The sequence below is a fragment of the Artemia sp. Qi Xiang Cuo genome, chromosome 15 (genome assembly GCF_049724085.1).
Source record: "Artemia sp. Qi Xiang Cuo chromosome 15, ASM4972408v1, whole genome shotgun sequence".
Lineage (NCBI taxonomy): Eukaryota > Metazoa > Arthropoda > Branchiopoda > Anostraca > Artemiidae > Artemia > Artemia sp. Qi Xiang Cuo.
Genome location: NC_142808.1, coordinates 9,262,501 through 9,280,119, shown reverse-complemented (window position 1 = coordinate 9,280,119; position 17,619 = coordinate 9,262,501). Strand labels below are relative to the sequence as shown.

At 34.1% G+C, this 17,619-nt stretch overlaps 1 protein-coding gene across 1 annotated transcript; it reads right to left on the bottom strand.

Moving 5' to 3' along the window:
• Positions 1 to 1,022: 1,022 nt before the first annotated feature.
• Positions 1,023 to 16,636, bottom strand: ND-MLRQ (NADH dehydrogenase (ubiquinone) MLRQ subunit). The gene is made up of 3 exons (XM_089101910.1): positions 16,501 to 16,636; positions 8,844 to 8,990; positions 1,023 to 1,233 (listed from the first exon to the last, which is right to left on the bottom strand). The coding sequence occupies exons 1-3, from the start codon at positions 16,540 to 16,542 to the stop codon at positions 1,171 to 1,173; spliced, it is 252 nt and encodes an 83-aa protein (XP_088958036.1). The 5' UTR covers positions 16,543 to 16,636; the 3' UTR covers positions 1,023 to 1,170.
• Positions 16,637 to 17,619: the final 983 nt, after the last annotated feature.

Below are 17,619 nucleotides of genomic sequence, written 5' to 3'. Positions count from 1 at the left end.
ACTTTGCATAGTTTCAGTGTAATAATAAGAATAATTAATTTATGTAGTCGGTAATAAGTGTCTGTTCTCAGTTCCTGACAGAAATACAATTACGAAAGGCTGAAAAATGCCAAGTGCTAGATGCCGTCAATGGTCTTTTTGCTGACACTAGTGCCAATTTCCACCTTACAAATTACCCATATTCTTGGCATTTTTCTCAACCAGTCCCGTTAAAGGTTCTTGGAAATACAGGCGGCTTTCAGACCGCCACTGAGTGGCAATTGTAGCCTTATATAGTGAACCACTATAGATAGGACAAAACTCATAAGCAGCAATTGGATGCCACAATGAACCTGGAAAGACTTGAGCAGCTGAAGAAGTACAGGTCCTGGATTGTCCAAATCGGGTTGAAATATGTCCAGAAAACACTTTCATGGTATATTGATCCATTTTGGTCTGATGTTTAATATTTAACTCTCCCTTATTAATCTAAATCTAAAATAGGCGTTTCTAACCTTTTCTGGAGCTGTATTCCTTTGAATTCCAACAAAACTATCCCTCTTGTAAGAAGACTAATTTTTCTGAAATTTCTGTTTTTTTCTGAGACTAATTTTTCTGAAATGCTGCTTGCACTATCAACTTTTAGTAAGTCACTCCCAGATATTCTTTCTCAAACCTTCTGGTCGGGACCCCTGAAGGGGCGTAATTTACTATGAGGCAGGGACCAAATGCCCCCCCCCCTTCCACCTGAAATTTAACATCTTCAAAAATCTTGTCAAAACTAAGATATGCCTACATAAATCAAGCATCCCCAGAAACAGATCAGTTTTCTTTAGTATACCTTTGCCTTTATGCCATTATATGGCTTACTTTTCACTGTCATTTTCACTTCACTTGGGAGAATCAGCTCAACTTTGTCCCTCTCCCCCAGATTCTGACGAAATCACGGCACTGGACCTACTCTGCCAATACAATTTGCTGCTTAATATAATCAGTAAACCTAAACTACCATTTTTTATCAGTTATAAAGTAATAGTAAAAAATTTTGAACAGCTCTTTATTAAAAATAAAATAGAATGATTTAACTAATCCACAGATCTTAAAGGGATAAATAACGAATATTCCACAAACAAAATGGATAAGGTAAATAAACTCAGTCAATGCCTACTTTATGGCTAATAAGAGGTTCGATTATTCTGACTCTGTATATTTGGGAGCTGGAGAAGGAGTAAACTTCATTGTTGGCATCCAGAACTGAAAAAGAAAAAACAAGTTACCCAAATTTCTATACAACTAATTACTCACTATCAAACAGTTCGTGGTAACGAACTGTAAGTAAGAAGCGACCCGGCTCAACAGTAATCGAAACTCTAAAAAACGAAATTTTGACACAAATAGATACATCAGAAGAATCAGATTTTTATGCTGATTTTAAATATATCAAGTTTCATTAATTTTTATATTACCTATCAAAAGTTACATGCCAGACAATGTTTACCATATCTTCGAAAAAGAAGAGACACACCCCCTAAAAGTCATAGAGCTCTAATAAGAAATGTACCATCAGATTCAGCGTATCAGAAAACCCTACTGTAGAAATTTCAAGCTTCTATCTCAAAAAATGTGGAATTTTGTATTTATTTTTTTTGCCAGAAGAAAGATCCACAGATGCGTGTTCATTTTTTTTTTTTTTTCAGGGGTGATCGTAGGTTTTTTTTTCAGGGTTTTCAGGGGATTTTTTTTCTAGGGGGGAGGGTCGGGGTTTGGGTTTTCAGGAGGATTTTTTTCTAGGGAATCGGGGTCCGGGGTCCATTATTGCGTATATGAAAGGGGATGTCCCCTCCTCAACGCCTCGCTCTTCACGCTAAAGTTTTTTATTGTTTAAAAATAGAGTTGTGAGAAAGTCAAACTTTAGCGTAAAGAGCAAGGCGTTGAGGAGGGGACAGCCCCTTTCATATACGGACTAATTTCTGTTCGTTTTAAGTTTTAATGTCGCTCCTTACTTTCAGTTGAAAAAACTTGTTTTTTTATTTAATTTTTGAACGTTTTTTAATTAATGCAGGTTTTGATCTTGGCTCACCGTACATGAATAGTTAAAACAAAATTTGCATATTAATTTTACTTTTATTCGGTTAAATGGCTTTCTCGAAACTTGTTTAATTTTATTTACAAACGTTTTTATTAGTAATAAATATACATAACTTACGAATTAACTTCCATAATGAACTTCTATATTCATGTATTTTTAATACGTATATTAGGGGGTTTGCCCCCTAATCAACACCTCGCTCTTTACGCTAAAGTTCGAATTTTGTTCCAATTCTTTAAAAATGATCCCTTAGTCACAAAGGCCGGGTCCGGGGTCCGAGGGGGGTCCGGGTCTGTTATTCCGTATATGAAAGGGGCTGTCCCCTCCTCAACGCCTCGCTCTTTACGCTAAAGTTTTTTATTATTTAAAAAATAGAGTTGTGAGAAAGTCAAACTTTAGCGTAAAGAGCGAGGCGTTGAGGAGGGGACAGCCCCTTTCATATACGGAATAATTTCTGTTCGTTTTAAGTTTTAACATCGTTCCTTACTTTCAGTTGAAAAAAGTTTTTTTTATTTAATTTTTGAACGTTTTTGAATTAATACAGATTTTGATCTTGGCTCACCGTACATGAATAGTTAAAACAAAATTTGCATATTGATTTTACTTTTATTCGGTTAAATGGCTTTCTCGAAACTTGTTTAATTTTATTTACAAACGTTTTTATTACTAATAAATATACGTAACTTACGAATTAACTTACGTAACGAACTTCTATATTCATATATTTTTAATACGTATATTAGGGGGTTCGCCCCCTAGTCAATTAAGCTAGCGACCTTGCTCTTTAAGCTAAAGTTCGAATTTTGTTCCAATTCTTTAAAAATGACCGCTTAGTCACAAAGGCCGTTAATTAAAATAAATAGCTCTTATGAAAGTACTAAAAAATCTTTGGCTGAAAGAGCGAGGTATTGACTAGGGGGTGAACCCAATCATATATGTAATATTTTCTGTTCGTTTTAAGTTTTGATATTGCTACTGTTGAAGTTGAAAAACTTGTTTTATTTATATTTAATTTCTGATCTTTTTTTTAAATAATGCTGGGAAATCCGGCGTCCCCTTCATAGCAATGTCCCTTCCCCCATGGAAAGACCCTCCAACATAACCCCAGACCCCCCCCCCCACTACCAGAAAAAATCCCCCTGAAAAACGTCTGTATACTTCCCAATAACCAATACTATATGTAAACATTAGGTAAAGTTCATAACATTCAGCCCTCCCCCCGGGAACTTCGGGGGATTAAGTCATCCTAAAAGACATACTTATCATATTTTTGAACATGCTGATCAAAATGGCTATCTCAAAATTTTGATCGGGTGACTTTGGGGAAAAAATGATCATGGGAGGGGGCCTAGTTGCCCTCCATTTTTTTGGTCACTTAAAAAGGGCACTAGAACTTTTATATTTCCATTTCAATGAGCCCTCTCACGATATTCTAGGACCACTGGGTCGATACGATCACCCCTGAAAAAAAACAAAACAAAAAAAAACAAATAAACACGCATCCGTGATCATTCTTCTGGCGAAAAATGCAAAATTCCACATTTTTGCAGATAGGAGCTTGAAAGCTCTGCAGTAGGGTTCTCTGATACGCTGAATATGATGGTGTGATTTTCATTAAGATTCTATAGCTTTTAGGGGATGTTTCCCTTTTTTTCGAAAATCAACCAAATTTTCTCAGGCGCGCAACTTTTCATGGGTAGGACTAAACTTGATGAAACTTATATATTTGAAATCAGCATTAAAATATGATTCTATTGACGTATCTATTGGTATCAAAATACCGTTTTCTAGAGTTTCGGTTACCATTGAGCCGGGTCGCTCCTAGGGGTTATGTAGTAGGGGTTATGGGGGAGGATCTTTCCATGGAGGATATTGCCTTGGGGGAAAGGGAGATTTCTATGAAGTTGTCGCCATATTTCCCAGCATTACTTAAAAAACGATCAGAAATTAAATAAAAAAACAAGTTTTTTCAACTGAAAGTAAGAAGCAACATTAAAACTTAAAACGAACAGAAATTATTACGTATATGAGGGGGCCAATACCTCGCTCTTCGCGCTAAAGTTTTTTTAGTACTTTCAAAAGAGCTATCTATTCTAACTAACCGGCCTTTGTGATTCAGGGGTTTGTGATCCGAACAAAATTTGAACTTTAGCGTAAAGAGCGAGGTATTGACCAGGGAGCGAACTCCCTAATATACGTAATAAAAACATACGAATATAGAAACTCGTTGCGTAAGTTAATTCGTAAGTTACGTCAGAACTAAATTTCGAGAAAGCCAATTAGCCAAAAAAGGAAAATTAATATGCGAATTTCGTTTTTTCGCAAATTTCGTCGATTATTCATGTACGGTGAGTCAAAATCTAAGCTGGATTAATTCAAAAACATCTAGAAATTAACTATAAAAACAAGTTTTTTTAGCTGAAAGTAAGGAGCAACATTAAAACTTAAAACGAACAGAAATTATTCCGTATATGAAAGGGGCTTTCCCCTCCTCAACGCCTCGTTCTTTACTCTAAAGTTTGACTCTGTCTCACAACTTTATTTTTTAAACAATAAAAAACTTTACCGTAAAGAGTGAGGCGTTGAGGAGGGGAAAGCCCCTTTCATATACGGAATAATTTCTGTTCGTTTTAAGTTTTAATGTCGCTCCTTACTTTCAGTTAAAAAAAACTTGTTTTTTTTAGTTAATAATAGAAGAACCAACAACTGTAAAAGAGGACCTAGACGGTCAATCATTTTGATCAAAAGCTTATGTCAGTTAATTGACTCAAGCATGATTGACCGTCTAGGAACCTGTTTGACCCTTGAGTCAAGCACTGATAGTGATTGATAGAAAGCTTGAATCACTCAATCATTTTGATCAAAAGCAGTGTGTTGCATTAGCATTGGTCAAGACTGAAGGGTTGATTGAAGCACACGTCAATCAAGTGTCGGAAACTTTTGTTCAAAATTATTGACCATCTAGGGCTCCTTAAGCTAACAACAAGCCCTAATCATACATGCTTTGGATTGTCAAATTTAGTTTGCATAATCAAAAGAATGAAAAGAAAACTCCAGTTTTTAAAGGAAAACTCTTTTGTGAGAGAGGCAAGGGCTTACATATAGGGTATGCTTCTTTTTTTTTACTGAATAATGGTGATCTTTTTTCATTGATTTCAAGTCATATATTTATATGACTTGAAATCAATGAAAGAAGATCACCATTATTCAGTAAAAAAAGAAGCAATCTTAATAGCAATATCCTCCAAATCAGCAGGTAAAACCCACCCCCCACCCTCTAAACATTTTGACTTGTAACGCTTCTGGAGAGAGCACCATAGTTTTGTTGAGTAAAATTTAGGAAAGATAAACACGACTTGTGCTCTGTTGTGCATTATGGACTAAAAATAGTTCACATAGGTTATTAGGATCAGTAATACAGATTTCTTCTTATGTTCTGGCACAAAAACAATACAATTTTTCTCCATGCTATGAAAAATCGAATTTTGGGGGGTAATTGGAAAATCCACTCAGCATCATTCAGAAGAAATAATGCCAATCTGACAATCTGATTATCATTAACTATCAAGGATGGGAATAAAAATCAAAGACAAACACAGGGAAAAGGCTTATAAACTTGTTTGAAACAAGACCATTCCCAACAGGTTGGCAAAACGTTTCTTGCCTGTGTAGTAATACTTTGCAAAAGTATTTAATACAAATAACCCAATAACCACATATCAATTATAGGAAAAAATGGTTGGTGGAAATAATTGTCCAATTCCTACCATATCTGGAAGACCAGTCCTGACTGACTATTAATAGTAATCTTTTTGCATACAAAAATGTATGATTTTGTTTTAATTTCCAAGACACTCTAAGCCTCGTTTGATTTACTTCAATAGTTAACTAATAATTAGATTTTGCCGTTTTTTTATTGTAATTCTTAGTTAAATTTGAACTGTCTTTTTTTATGAACGGATTCTTAGTTCACTAAAAAGTTGACTATAAAACTACTTTAAGAATTCTTTGTTCTTAGATATCTACAAAAGAATTTCTGGCAAGAAATTCGAACTTGACAGCTCATGCTTTTGACTTCTAAGATGGAATCATGTAACATTTTGGCTTGTAACCCCCCCAGTTGGAACACTCCAAGGTAAAAGGCTTGCCACTTGCAAAGTATGATGATTCATTTATTTTTTCCCAGATTGTATGATGCAGCTGTTTATTAAAATTGCTTACTCATGTTGATGTTATTACTCATGTTGATTACTCATGTTATTTTGTATTACTCATGTTGATGTTGTATTTTTAATGCTGGAGTTTACTTTTCTTCTTGTAAAAGTGGTTCATAACTAATTTTGGGACATGCCCACCTAGACACTTCTAAAATCCTGATGCATCCTTGTGATATTTAAATTTCGTTGTTCAAATTTTTACATATATTCTCCTGGAGAAAGCTTAAAAGACCATTGATATTTGGTACACCAAATTGTTATTTTTCCTGGTATTGCTCTTGGCATAAATTATGCTAATCAGAAATATTGCATGTATAAAACACCTCTTATACAATGCATGACATTATTGCAATACTATCATATATCCTTTTGGCCCATTAAATGCATAAAAATGTGATGTCACCCATATGATTTTTTTTAATTAAGGCTCTAATGTATATTCAGCCAAAGGGTGCACATCCTGCCTATGACCCAAAAAAAAATATTGCCATTCCCCACTGATGGGGCATGTGCCCCATGTTGGGAATCATGGTTGGAAACAGAGATGTGAAATTTTCATAAAAAATTTTGTTAGTCTAGATGATTTCAGCCTACTTCATTGTTTTGACAGTTCAGGCCTCACCTTCCTGAACCTGATGGTCTGTTACTGCTCACGTTATAGTAACTTGAAATTTTCAGCCAAACTTTTCGTTTTATTTGCAAAAGCTTGATGAACTTTCTCAGTTCACTTTCTAGTAAATAAAACGCTAAAAGTGAAATATTAAATCAAATAGTGCCAAAAAAAAATGCCAAAACAAAAAATGCCAGTTTCTAGGCATTTAAAGCTTTGGCTAAATTGGAAATTAAAATGTAAAAGCAAATGAAATTCAAAAACACAAAAGCCATTTTCACAAAAACCTTAGCAAATCATAAAAAGTAAGGCAAATATAAGCATCATCAAGTAAATGCCAATCAAGTAAATGCATGTTAGTATGGAATACTAACATGCAGAATGTATTCTCATTTCTTTAAGCAAAAAGGAAATGGAATAGATAAGATAGAGAACTTTATTTTCTTTGCATTTGAGGGGGAGGGGTCTTAAGAATTTGAAAATGTAGTTTTATAAAAGAATACCAGAATTTTTAAGCATAATTTAACCTACTTCTTTTGGTCAAATCTATGTGAATGAAAGTCAGACGATAGTTGTCCTATGGGTAATTACACAAAGCCAAGCCTAAGACAGACCTGTGGCACCAAGGCCCTATCCAGGGGAGGACCCTTAATAATAATATAAAGCATGAATAAAAAATAGTAACAGAATTCCCTCACAAAGGACAGTTTATTTTCACTTAATCTAATTAGTTGTATTTACTTATTTGAAAACCCATAAACAAATCTGCCTTTGGATTTGTGCAGAATGCCTATAGCATAACTCACACAAATCTTTAGCAATATATTAGGGGCTGTAGGACGAGTAGCTAACAAAACAAGGACTTCATCATAATTTAATATAAAATGAATAGGTTAATAAATAAGTTCATAAATTAAACATGTAAAATAAGTATTATTTTAAAAATATACAATTCCCCCCAAAAGAATTTTGAAACAGAAAAGAGTATCTTGCAATTAAACTGGTGTACAAATAAATTAAAAATGTTTTACTATATAGTTTTTGTTCTTGTTAGATACTAAAGACATATAGTAACTAAAGACATTTTAGACAACTCTGGTGTCTGTCACACAAAGATTTAAGGCATTTGCCAAAAATGGTCTACTAAAAGCTAATTTAATAGCAAAAACTTGTAGCAGACATTCCAGAAATACCATAAACTCTGTATCTTGTATTACAATAAGCAGGATCTTCTGGTGTGTTAACGGAATTCTGATATAGTAATGGACTCATTTGAACCTAATGAATAGAGCCTCAATACTTTTAGGGAGTATAGACACAAAGTTCATCAAAGACTAGCATCATTCAATACACCTCATCTTCTACTTCTCACAAGAAGAGCTTCCAATACTTTGGTTGGGAAAGCATAGCATATATTAAATCCATAACCTAACCTAGGTACCTTATTCCCCCCTAAACCCCAAAAAACAACAGTTTAAATATTGTAAATGCAATAAGAAATCATGCTTTGCAATCCATTTATCCATTGCAAATACCCATTTGACTGGTTCCCTGTAGTATTTCCTTGTACAGTCTATAGCACTGTCTAGGATATAATGCACAAGTACCATATTATTTATTCGATTAATTAATTATATTATTCTATTTATATTTATTATATATATATTTATTATTATATTATTTATATTATATTATTATATATATTAATTATATCTATATGTTTATTATATTGTTATATTTATATAATTATGTTATATTAATTTATCAATTTATATTCACTTTGCACCCACCTGTGTCAATTTCTTCAAAATCACTTAGATTTTGTAGAAAATGTCTGTCCCATTTTCCTTCAACTAATTACATATAATAACAATTAGCATATAACTAATTTACAAGTCTCTAAAATTGGGCCTAAAATACAACTTGATTTTTAAAACACTAGACTTACTTTGTATTGCTTGTCAGAATACTCTTGCCATGGTTCAGTGTTAGATTTCTTTTGCCATGAGACATCTGGATTCCTGGCAGCTAGTCTCATCAAGTAGAAGCCAGCACCAACAACACCGCCACCACAAAATATAAAGAGTGGGATGAGCTAAAAGGAAAAATCTAGATAAGCCACTTATTCTCAGTTATTGAGATGCATTTGGAATTTGGCCAACTTGGGACTTTTCAGTGTCTTGTGTTTACACATAGGCTATACATACATTTTATGAGCTCATACAGTTTCCAAATTTGTGACTACATCAGGACACAAAATACAAGACATGGCTATAAAAATAATGAGAATGCAAAAATAGCTTCTTTTTAAAAATATTTAATTAAAATCCCTATCAATATCCACATTCCTCTATCACTACATCACCTCAAGTAAATTTTCCACTGCCAGAGGTGCAGCAGAGTCACCTTGATTCTTCATAATGCATAGTAATTTATTTTTCACAGCTTTGAATGTCTTAACTTTTCTTCTTCTTAATACAGATCTGATGCATGGGCGAAGGGAGGGGAGGCATCTGCCCCCCCTAGACCTTCAAATTTACATTAGATATGACTGAAAAAGCAGATGGTTGGAAAAGCAGTTGATAAAAGGCCCTCCATCACACTATCAACCACTCCCCCCTAGACAATATGCTGCCTACACCCATGATCTGATGTCCATGAATTGGGTGGGAGGTCATAAGGAAAGATTTAGGGGTAATTGGAACTTCCTGGGAGGGTGTAAACAGGAAGGCTTTGAATAGATTGGAATGGAAGTGTGCATAGCTGTATTGGCCTCAGGCAGCTTGGTGTTGCAGTGTATTGTTAGTAGTAGCCAGGGGCACAGCTACAGGCAGGGGAAGGGGGACTCACCTTCCGAAAATTCCAAGTTGTTAGAACACAGTGATGACACCTTGGAATTTAGCTCATGTTTTTAGTTTAATTTAATTTATGTGTCAGCACACTCTACAATTTTGTTGGTATATTCTTTATAACCCCCACATTCTTTATACTCCTCCCCCAAACTCAAAACCAAGCTGTACCTCTGGCAGTGGTACAATAGATAGAAGTTGTATGGACCACAAGCCAAAGGTTGCAAGTGATCTAATACTGGTATGGTTTTACTTGACTACAAGCATTTTAATACAGTGAGAGCTGGTGAACTGTCCTGATGGGGAACTGATGACTTCTGTTTCCACAATTTGACTCTTTTTTTCTCATTTTTTAGTAGAGCTAAACAAGAAATTCAAGGTATTGATGCTTATGAAATGTTTGACTCTCAAAGGCCTAGTTAAGATACACACTCCAATGGATACCATAGAGAGTAATTTCTGTCAATTTCTCTGATCAGCAATTGTGTTTCAGTGAAGTTGGATGTGTCCAATGCAAACAGTGATGGCTAATTTCTGAATTATAAAACTAAAATTAATTTCTAAAAACTAAAATTAAAATTAATTTAATTAACTATAAAACTAAAATTAATTATAAACTAATTTCTGAATTATAAAACTAAAATTCATAACATGTTATGACTTTTCAGTAACCTTGTATCAATGCATTTAAAGTCATTGCAAACATTTGAAAAGCTTCTTTTTAATGTGAGTTTTTTGCAATTTCTAAATTAAAAAATGTAAATAAAATTTACCTTACACATACTTTTTGAGTAATTAATTTTCAGCAATTAAACAAGCAGTCAGATCAGACCACTAATCTGGTTTTTCTAATATTTCAAGAATATTCCACACCAACAGTCCCCAAAGCCAAATCAAGTCTTAGAGTATCAGAAGAACTATCACAAGCTAGTCATGTAAAATCTTCCTGAACCTATACAAAGCACTCAAGAGACCAGTCCTCAACTTTGGTACTTGGCTTTGCTGGTCTGTTATAAAAGTGACATACAGATAATTCAAGTTGTGCAGAGTAGGTACCTAAATGCATTTTCAGACTAGGCAAGAAACCACATAGTAAAAGGCTATTTAATCTAAAGCCACCATCATTAATTTTCTGATGCAGGTGCAGTGGCAAACTATAAACAAACAAGTATATCAACCAAACCAAAAACAAGCTGTTCACTGAGGTTGCCAACCAAAGACAAACACAGGGTCGCTCAAAGAAGCTTCAAAAGCCTTTAGTCATCCACAGAATCAGATGTTATTCTTTTTTTAGCCAAAGAGTTGTCAATGCTTGGAATGTCTGAGCATACAGCATCAGCTGATGTCTTCAATGGGAGATTTGACAAAGAATGGGGAGCCAAACCTTCAAGATACAAATAGGACTGCCTATCCGTCATTCCTACAGCTAGGCTGAAAATATATAAATATAAAGAAGAGTTGATCATTGGAAGGCAAGTCACTTGGCCATAATCTGTACAATGTATATAAACAGTAGCCATTAGTAACAACAGAGCCAAACATATCCAGCATTAGAGCTTATTTTGCTCCAAAGTGCAAAGGAAATAGCCAGTATTGAACATGGGAGAATATCTAGGTTTCCATATCACAGTTGCAACACTGGCACAATAAAGCAAAACTTAGAAACTTTGACATATTTGAACAACTTTCTATCAAAACTAAAGAATCTGGAATGGGAACAATATATAATCTAAGGGAGGGAATCAATAACCATCTCCAAGCACTTAAATGTAAATTCAACATCTTTTACTGGAATTCTTAAAATACAAAGGTGATTCAGTTCAAAAGTTATTCTACATATCCTTAGATGTTGTTGACATTCCCAGCACAAGATTATTTATTAGAATTATGAAATTACTCCTTAATGCATGATATAGTTTATATAAATCATTACCTCAATTTTAGCAAGTAACATATTAAGATCAGTAAATAAAGTAAGAGGATTAATAACATTTCTTGATGTTGCTACAGCAGTGTTTGATCTCTGGGTCCCATATTAACCAGCTAAGGTAAAACCCACTGAACCACCAACAGACATCGTTAAGATTAGAAAGTGTTCATGCTTTGTTTTCAAATACTTGGGCCATTTGCTTCTACTTGCCTCTGCAAAGGTGGATTTTCAGCTCTTCTGCATATAAAGACAAAACCAGGAATAAGCTGGATGTCTAACATGACATAAAAACAGCCTTGACAAAAAATCAAGCATGGAACACTTCCTGAGCAAATACAAGTTCAATAATCATGTTAATAATTGATATTAAACAAGAATATCACCCCTACAGTTTAGCCAAAAAATTGCCAAGCCCTGTATTTGTGTTTTATTTATCAAATGCTGCAAATAGGGTAGGACCAATGTCTTCGAGTGTTATTGAAACTTCCACATGAATCTTCTAATTACTATATCTTTTACACAATTCTGGAAATTTCAAGATCACTGAAAATGTCAGTGATGAGACTTTTCAAAGTTTAAAAAAGTTGCCAGTTTTGCTTTCATTATATGTCAGAATTAAACAAAGTCCTTAAATAGATATTGTTCATGATTTCCACTCATTCCTTGGACACTGCTTATTTACAGCTGAGATTTTTGTTCCAGGAATGGTTTGTTCAGGGGTGTAATCCTTATTTAGTGGCTAAGACAATCACAACACCTTTCAGAATTCTGCCAGATCTTGAAACTGCATTGAAGCAAATAATTCAGAAGAAGCAGGAGGTAAAAGTTTATCATTAAATCTTTTAATATGCCTCTAGATCCAGGGGTGTAATTTGCTTTGGGGCAGGGGGGCAACTTCTCCACAGACCCTGGTTTGCAGCTCTCCCCAGGTAATATTTAGTTTCTACAAAAATCTTGTCAAAAGTAAGTCTGTATAACTCAAGCATCTAGAGAAACAGGTCAGTTTTCTTTAGTATACATTTGTCCTTATGGTACTCTATTGCTCATTCTTCAGTTTTTACTTGATTTGGGCTCCAACTTCCCCCCCCCCCTTTTTCACAAAATTACACCACTGCCTAGATCTTTCCAATACATTTAAATCTGGTCAACATTTTCCAGAATAATCATAAATTCTAGTTAAATTGAATTAGGAATTACCCTTAATTCTTCCATATGCATTTTTCAGAAAATAACAGCAGCTTTGCAAATTCTGATGATTTTTCTCAGCCTTGCTTGCAAAATAAATGCAAATTTATATAATATGAAATTGTCCAATGTATACAAAAGAAAACATGGTAAAAAACTAAACAAAGGCCTGTGTTTATATCTGCTAATTAGATGCATAACCTAGTTCCAGTGAATTTTCCTGTAAATATTAGCACTCAGAGAATGCTTAGTAAAATTAAGATTTAGAGTGCAGCAAATTATGCTTCTTCATAAAGATTAATGTAAATTTCAAAGGCATTCACAAATTTGTGGAGAAGTTTTGTCAGTCACAACCTTCTTTTTTTATATTTTGTGTAAAATATTTTAATTGCCATCTCAACAAAAGAGCTGAACAGATTTAGCATTGGACCTTATTTTGCTCCAAAGTACAAATTAAGGTAATAAAGGTAGTCTAATGTTTTATCATTTTGGTGCTGAATTTTTTTGTTAAACTATGCTAATTAAAGACTTAGGACTAGGTCTAAATTAATAGCATCTTACCCTTTTCTTGCTTTTCTTTTCTTTATATTTTCTTTTCTTTGTAAAGTTAGCTTTCACTGAATCCTAATGTTAAGTCTAAATAATATACAATATTATAACATTAAAAGGTACTTCAGTAGTAGTCAGGAAACATGCAAAAAGTGAAGTTTAATTAATGCTAACAAAATAGGATACAAATATAATAGTTTAGAAACAAATTCTGGCTATATGTTTGCACATTAGAGGGGGAGGGGTGACAGAGCATAGCATATACTAAATATATAACCTAACCTAGGTACACTTTCACCCCTAAACTTAAAAAAACAACAGTTTAAGTATTGTAAACACAATGACAAACCACACTTTGCAATCCAATTATCTATTGAAGAAACCTGTTTGACTAGTTTCTTAAGCATCTTCTCTATATAATATCTTGCTTGTTGCCCAGCTACTACTGAAGTACCCATTAAAACATATAACATTAAATCCAAGCAACATAGTAATTATTATTTTCCTTAGTCTTAATAGTAAAATGTTTTAACCTTACATTAATTACCATAATTTGTACTTTTGAGCAAATTGAGATCTATCATGATCTGTTACATGCTCTATACTTGATGATGTGAATAATTAAGCATCAAATGTATCCCACAAGTACTTCCAGGGAACACCATTCCATTCAACATCCAATGACTTCTTGAACACTACATTATTGGATGCTGAGACTGTTTTATTTGACAGACTATTCCAGTTGTTTACTAAACAGCAGGAGAAAAACTGTTGTGTGTCAAGTTTTGTCAGATGGTTTAAACAGCTTTTTTGAATGTCTCCTCATCAGTTTCAATATTTTGAGAAATTGGCAAATGAATTGGGGGGAAGGGGTCTTGTGAAACAAGCTTATGTCATAAGCATATCAGCTCTTTTTTGTTGGTAAACCAAAGTAAATGATTTAAGCTCCTTTAAACATTCATCACAAGGCTTGTCTCTCATCTTAGATAATGTCTTTGTGGTTCTCCTTTTTTACTCCTTCCACAAGCTTGAAAAAAAATTTGTGGAATTTTTAAAAAGAGCCTGAAACCTCTTGAAAATGATGGTAATTTTGAAGGGTTTCTAGGTCTTTTTAAAAATTTCTGCAAAATTGTTTTCAAAATTTCTGCAAAATTGTTTTCAAACCGGACAATTCAAACAGAACTTGTGGTCATTCTCAAAAGCTTTTCCGAAAACGAGCCAACACCAGACTAAGGAACAAGTTCTTCTCAAATAGAGTTGTCAGCTTGCAGAACTCCCTTAGTGAAAAAACAGTAACCTCTACCACCATGGATGCGTTCAAGTCATCAGTGGATAGGGAGTGGCTCAACAAATCGTGGTGCACCATTTGGGACGCCACAGATGATGATTAACTATCATCACTGAAGCTGGCGGACACAGGATTTGTCCTATCACTAGCAAGTGCGATTTAAGGTAATTAAGGTAAATAACAGGGCTGCTCTTTTGCTTATCTATGTGCTAATATCTTATACCTTTTGACAAAGAACAATTAAAATTGAAATCTTAACACTAAAGGGCTAGGCACACATAGCTGATTTTGGGAACCGATTTCAGCATCAGTGGACAAACAATAGCAGTAAGAAAAATTTATTGTGCAAAATTTTCAAAACAAAAAATCATGGACACAAATAGTCAACTTGAGTTTATTAATAGATGCTTGATTGATCTCATCTTAGTTCTCAGCTCAGTAGACTAGTGGGGTCTTTCACCACATATACCTCTGACTGACTCTTTACTTGTATCCCTATTTTTTTGTGATGATCATGATGAAAATCAGCACTGATTTTGTAAATCAGCACAGAAATCTAGAAAATTTTTCAAGCTCAAATTGACACCCATTTCTTTTAAAATTGGCACTGATTTGTAAATCAGCTCCTGAAATCAGCTATGTGAACCCAGAATTTAAGATCTTATGGCATTCTTTTGTAAATGTCTTTCATCATTCTGCTCTGATCAGTGGTCTGATAACAATAATGAGCATATCATCAAAGTTCTCTTATGCCTATCATTGTTCTATATGGCAGAAAGATGGCATCTTTCAGACTTTGTGCTAACATCATTGAGCTGTAAGAATTAGAACAATGACAAGTTAAAATAACAGAAATCTTTGCAGAAAGATGTGAGATCTTTGATGTAAGATCTTTGTGCAAAAGAACAGCCCTGACATTTTGCTAGGCTATTAAGACAAAGGAAACTAGCAATTAGCCTACCATTTCAGAATTAGCTACAAATATCAAATTTTTCTCACTAGATAGATATTTTATAAATATGCGTTAAAACTTTTGGTTAAGCAGTGTTCACAAGCATGTTTAGCTATAATCCTATGTCTAGACACGTGTCTGGACAGAATTCAATGTCTAGGCAACAACCATTCACAAGTAAAATTCAGCGCTTAGCTAGACACACTAGATAAGGCGCTTGGCTAGACATTGAGTTCTAGAGTCTAGAACTGGATGTCTAGGATTTTCGATTACAGCCAATCAGAATGTGTCAAGTTCCACTATTTTCATCATTTTCATTCACCTTTGTAAACGGAAATTTAATTTCTGTTTTCTCATTAATTATTTTTTTTCATTTTAGGCAAATATGCAACACCAGACATAATAGTGAAGCACACTAAGGCAATTCTTTTGCTTAGCCTATCTCATCCATTAGGCTATCTTATAACAATTTAAAAAATTTGCCTGTATAAGCTCTCTTGATTGTCTAGAAATGACAATTTGAAACTAAATTTGTAGTTTTAGCAAAGCACTGAATTTTACTTGTGAGGGGTCATTGCCTAGACATTGGATTTTGGCAGACATGGGATTCTAGCTAGACATGCTTGTGAACACTGTTTTATGAAATGGCTGTTTTGATTCCTTTTAGCCCTTCAAATGCTAAAAATGTAATTTTTCCCAGAAGCAATTAGAATAATACATCCTAGGTAAATTACTCTCAATTTGCCAGTTGAAAAGGCATCTAGGCCTAGCTAAGCAAATTAAGAAAACTAGTTGACAGCTGCCAGGGCTTATCGAAAAATGATGAATTAAATAAGCCAAATATTAACTTACGGATGGGTGTTTAGACATGCCTTTAAGACTCAAGCCTTGCATCTTGGTGAATTTTATTTAACAACAAAATAGTAAAAAGTTTACAGTTTATGGTTTTCGCAACAGCTGAGGAAATAGTAATGAAAATGAAGACCGAAGACAATCATAACAAGTGAGATGCGTTTTAATAAGCCCTGTTTTAAGCTGACCTAAATTAGATGAGGCTCAACTGCTAGACTCGAAGTTTTGGATGAAGTCAGGAATTTATTATGCGATTCGACTATAGGCATAGGGTAGTTCCTGCTACTTTCATATTAAATAACATTAGTCTTACTGAAGTTTCTTCTCTATCAAAATTTTACCCACAAAGTCTGTAAGAGAATGACGATGCTATGAAGGAGTCAGTATACTATAAAGGTTACCCTAGGGGTTATCCGAAGAGCACCTTATTAAAATAGCATACCTTATTATATATAGAGCACCTTATTAGCGGTTATTATTTTTATTTATTTCTTTTTTACTCTTCGTATTCGGAGGAAATAAAAAGTTTGAATTGAAAATACTGCGAGAATTAAATTAGGTTTTGAACTGCAAGGCCTAACTTAATGTAACTGTTCATATAAATTACACGAATTAAAAAGAAAACCGTTAATGTTTCAGACGACTTGGAGGACATTATAAACTAATCATGGATTTTGGACAGAAATGCCTATAGTTTTTTACCGGCTCATTCTTCCTTCTTGTAGAGACATTAGACCCGTTTTTTAGCACTAAGATCTTACATCTTTGTGCCAAGATTATCGTTTCTTAACTCATCCTTGTTCTAAGATCTTACATCTCACTGATATTAGCAAAAAGTGTGAAGACCTCCACTGTTTTGCCATATAGAACAATGATGAGAGAACTTTGATGATCCACTCATCATTGTTCTCAGACCGCTGATCAGAGCAGAATGATGAAAGACGTTTGCACAAAAACGACCAAAGATGTAAGATCTTTATTCAAAGATTTCACTTTTAAGAGTTTTCTGACAAAAGATGTAAGATCTTAGAACATTGATGAGTGAAAAACGCCCCTAATTTGGCAACAAAATACAATACAGGAGTCACTAGAAAGAATGTCAAAAGACTTTTAATTCAA

Bases quoted from the DNA above. Each gene is read 5' to 3' on its own strand.
- ND-MLRQ (XM_089101910.1), bottom strand. From the start codon at position 16,542: ATGCAAGGCTTGAGTCTTAAAGGCATGTCTAAACACCCATCC. The intron at 8,991-16,500 runs GTAAGTTAATAT...TTTTCCTTTTAG, and splicing joins GCATGTCTAAACACCCATCC to CTCATCCCACTCTTTATATT. The intron at 1,234-8,843 runs GTAAGTCTAGTG...TTTCTTTTTCAG, and splicing joins ATTCTGACAAGCAATACAAA to TTCTGGATGCCAACAATGAA.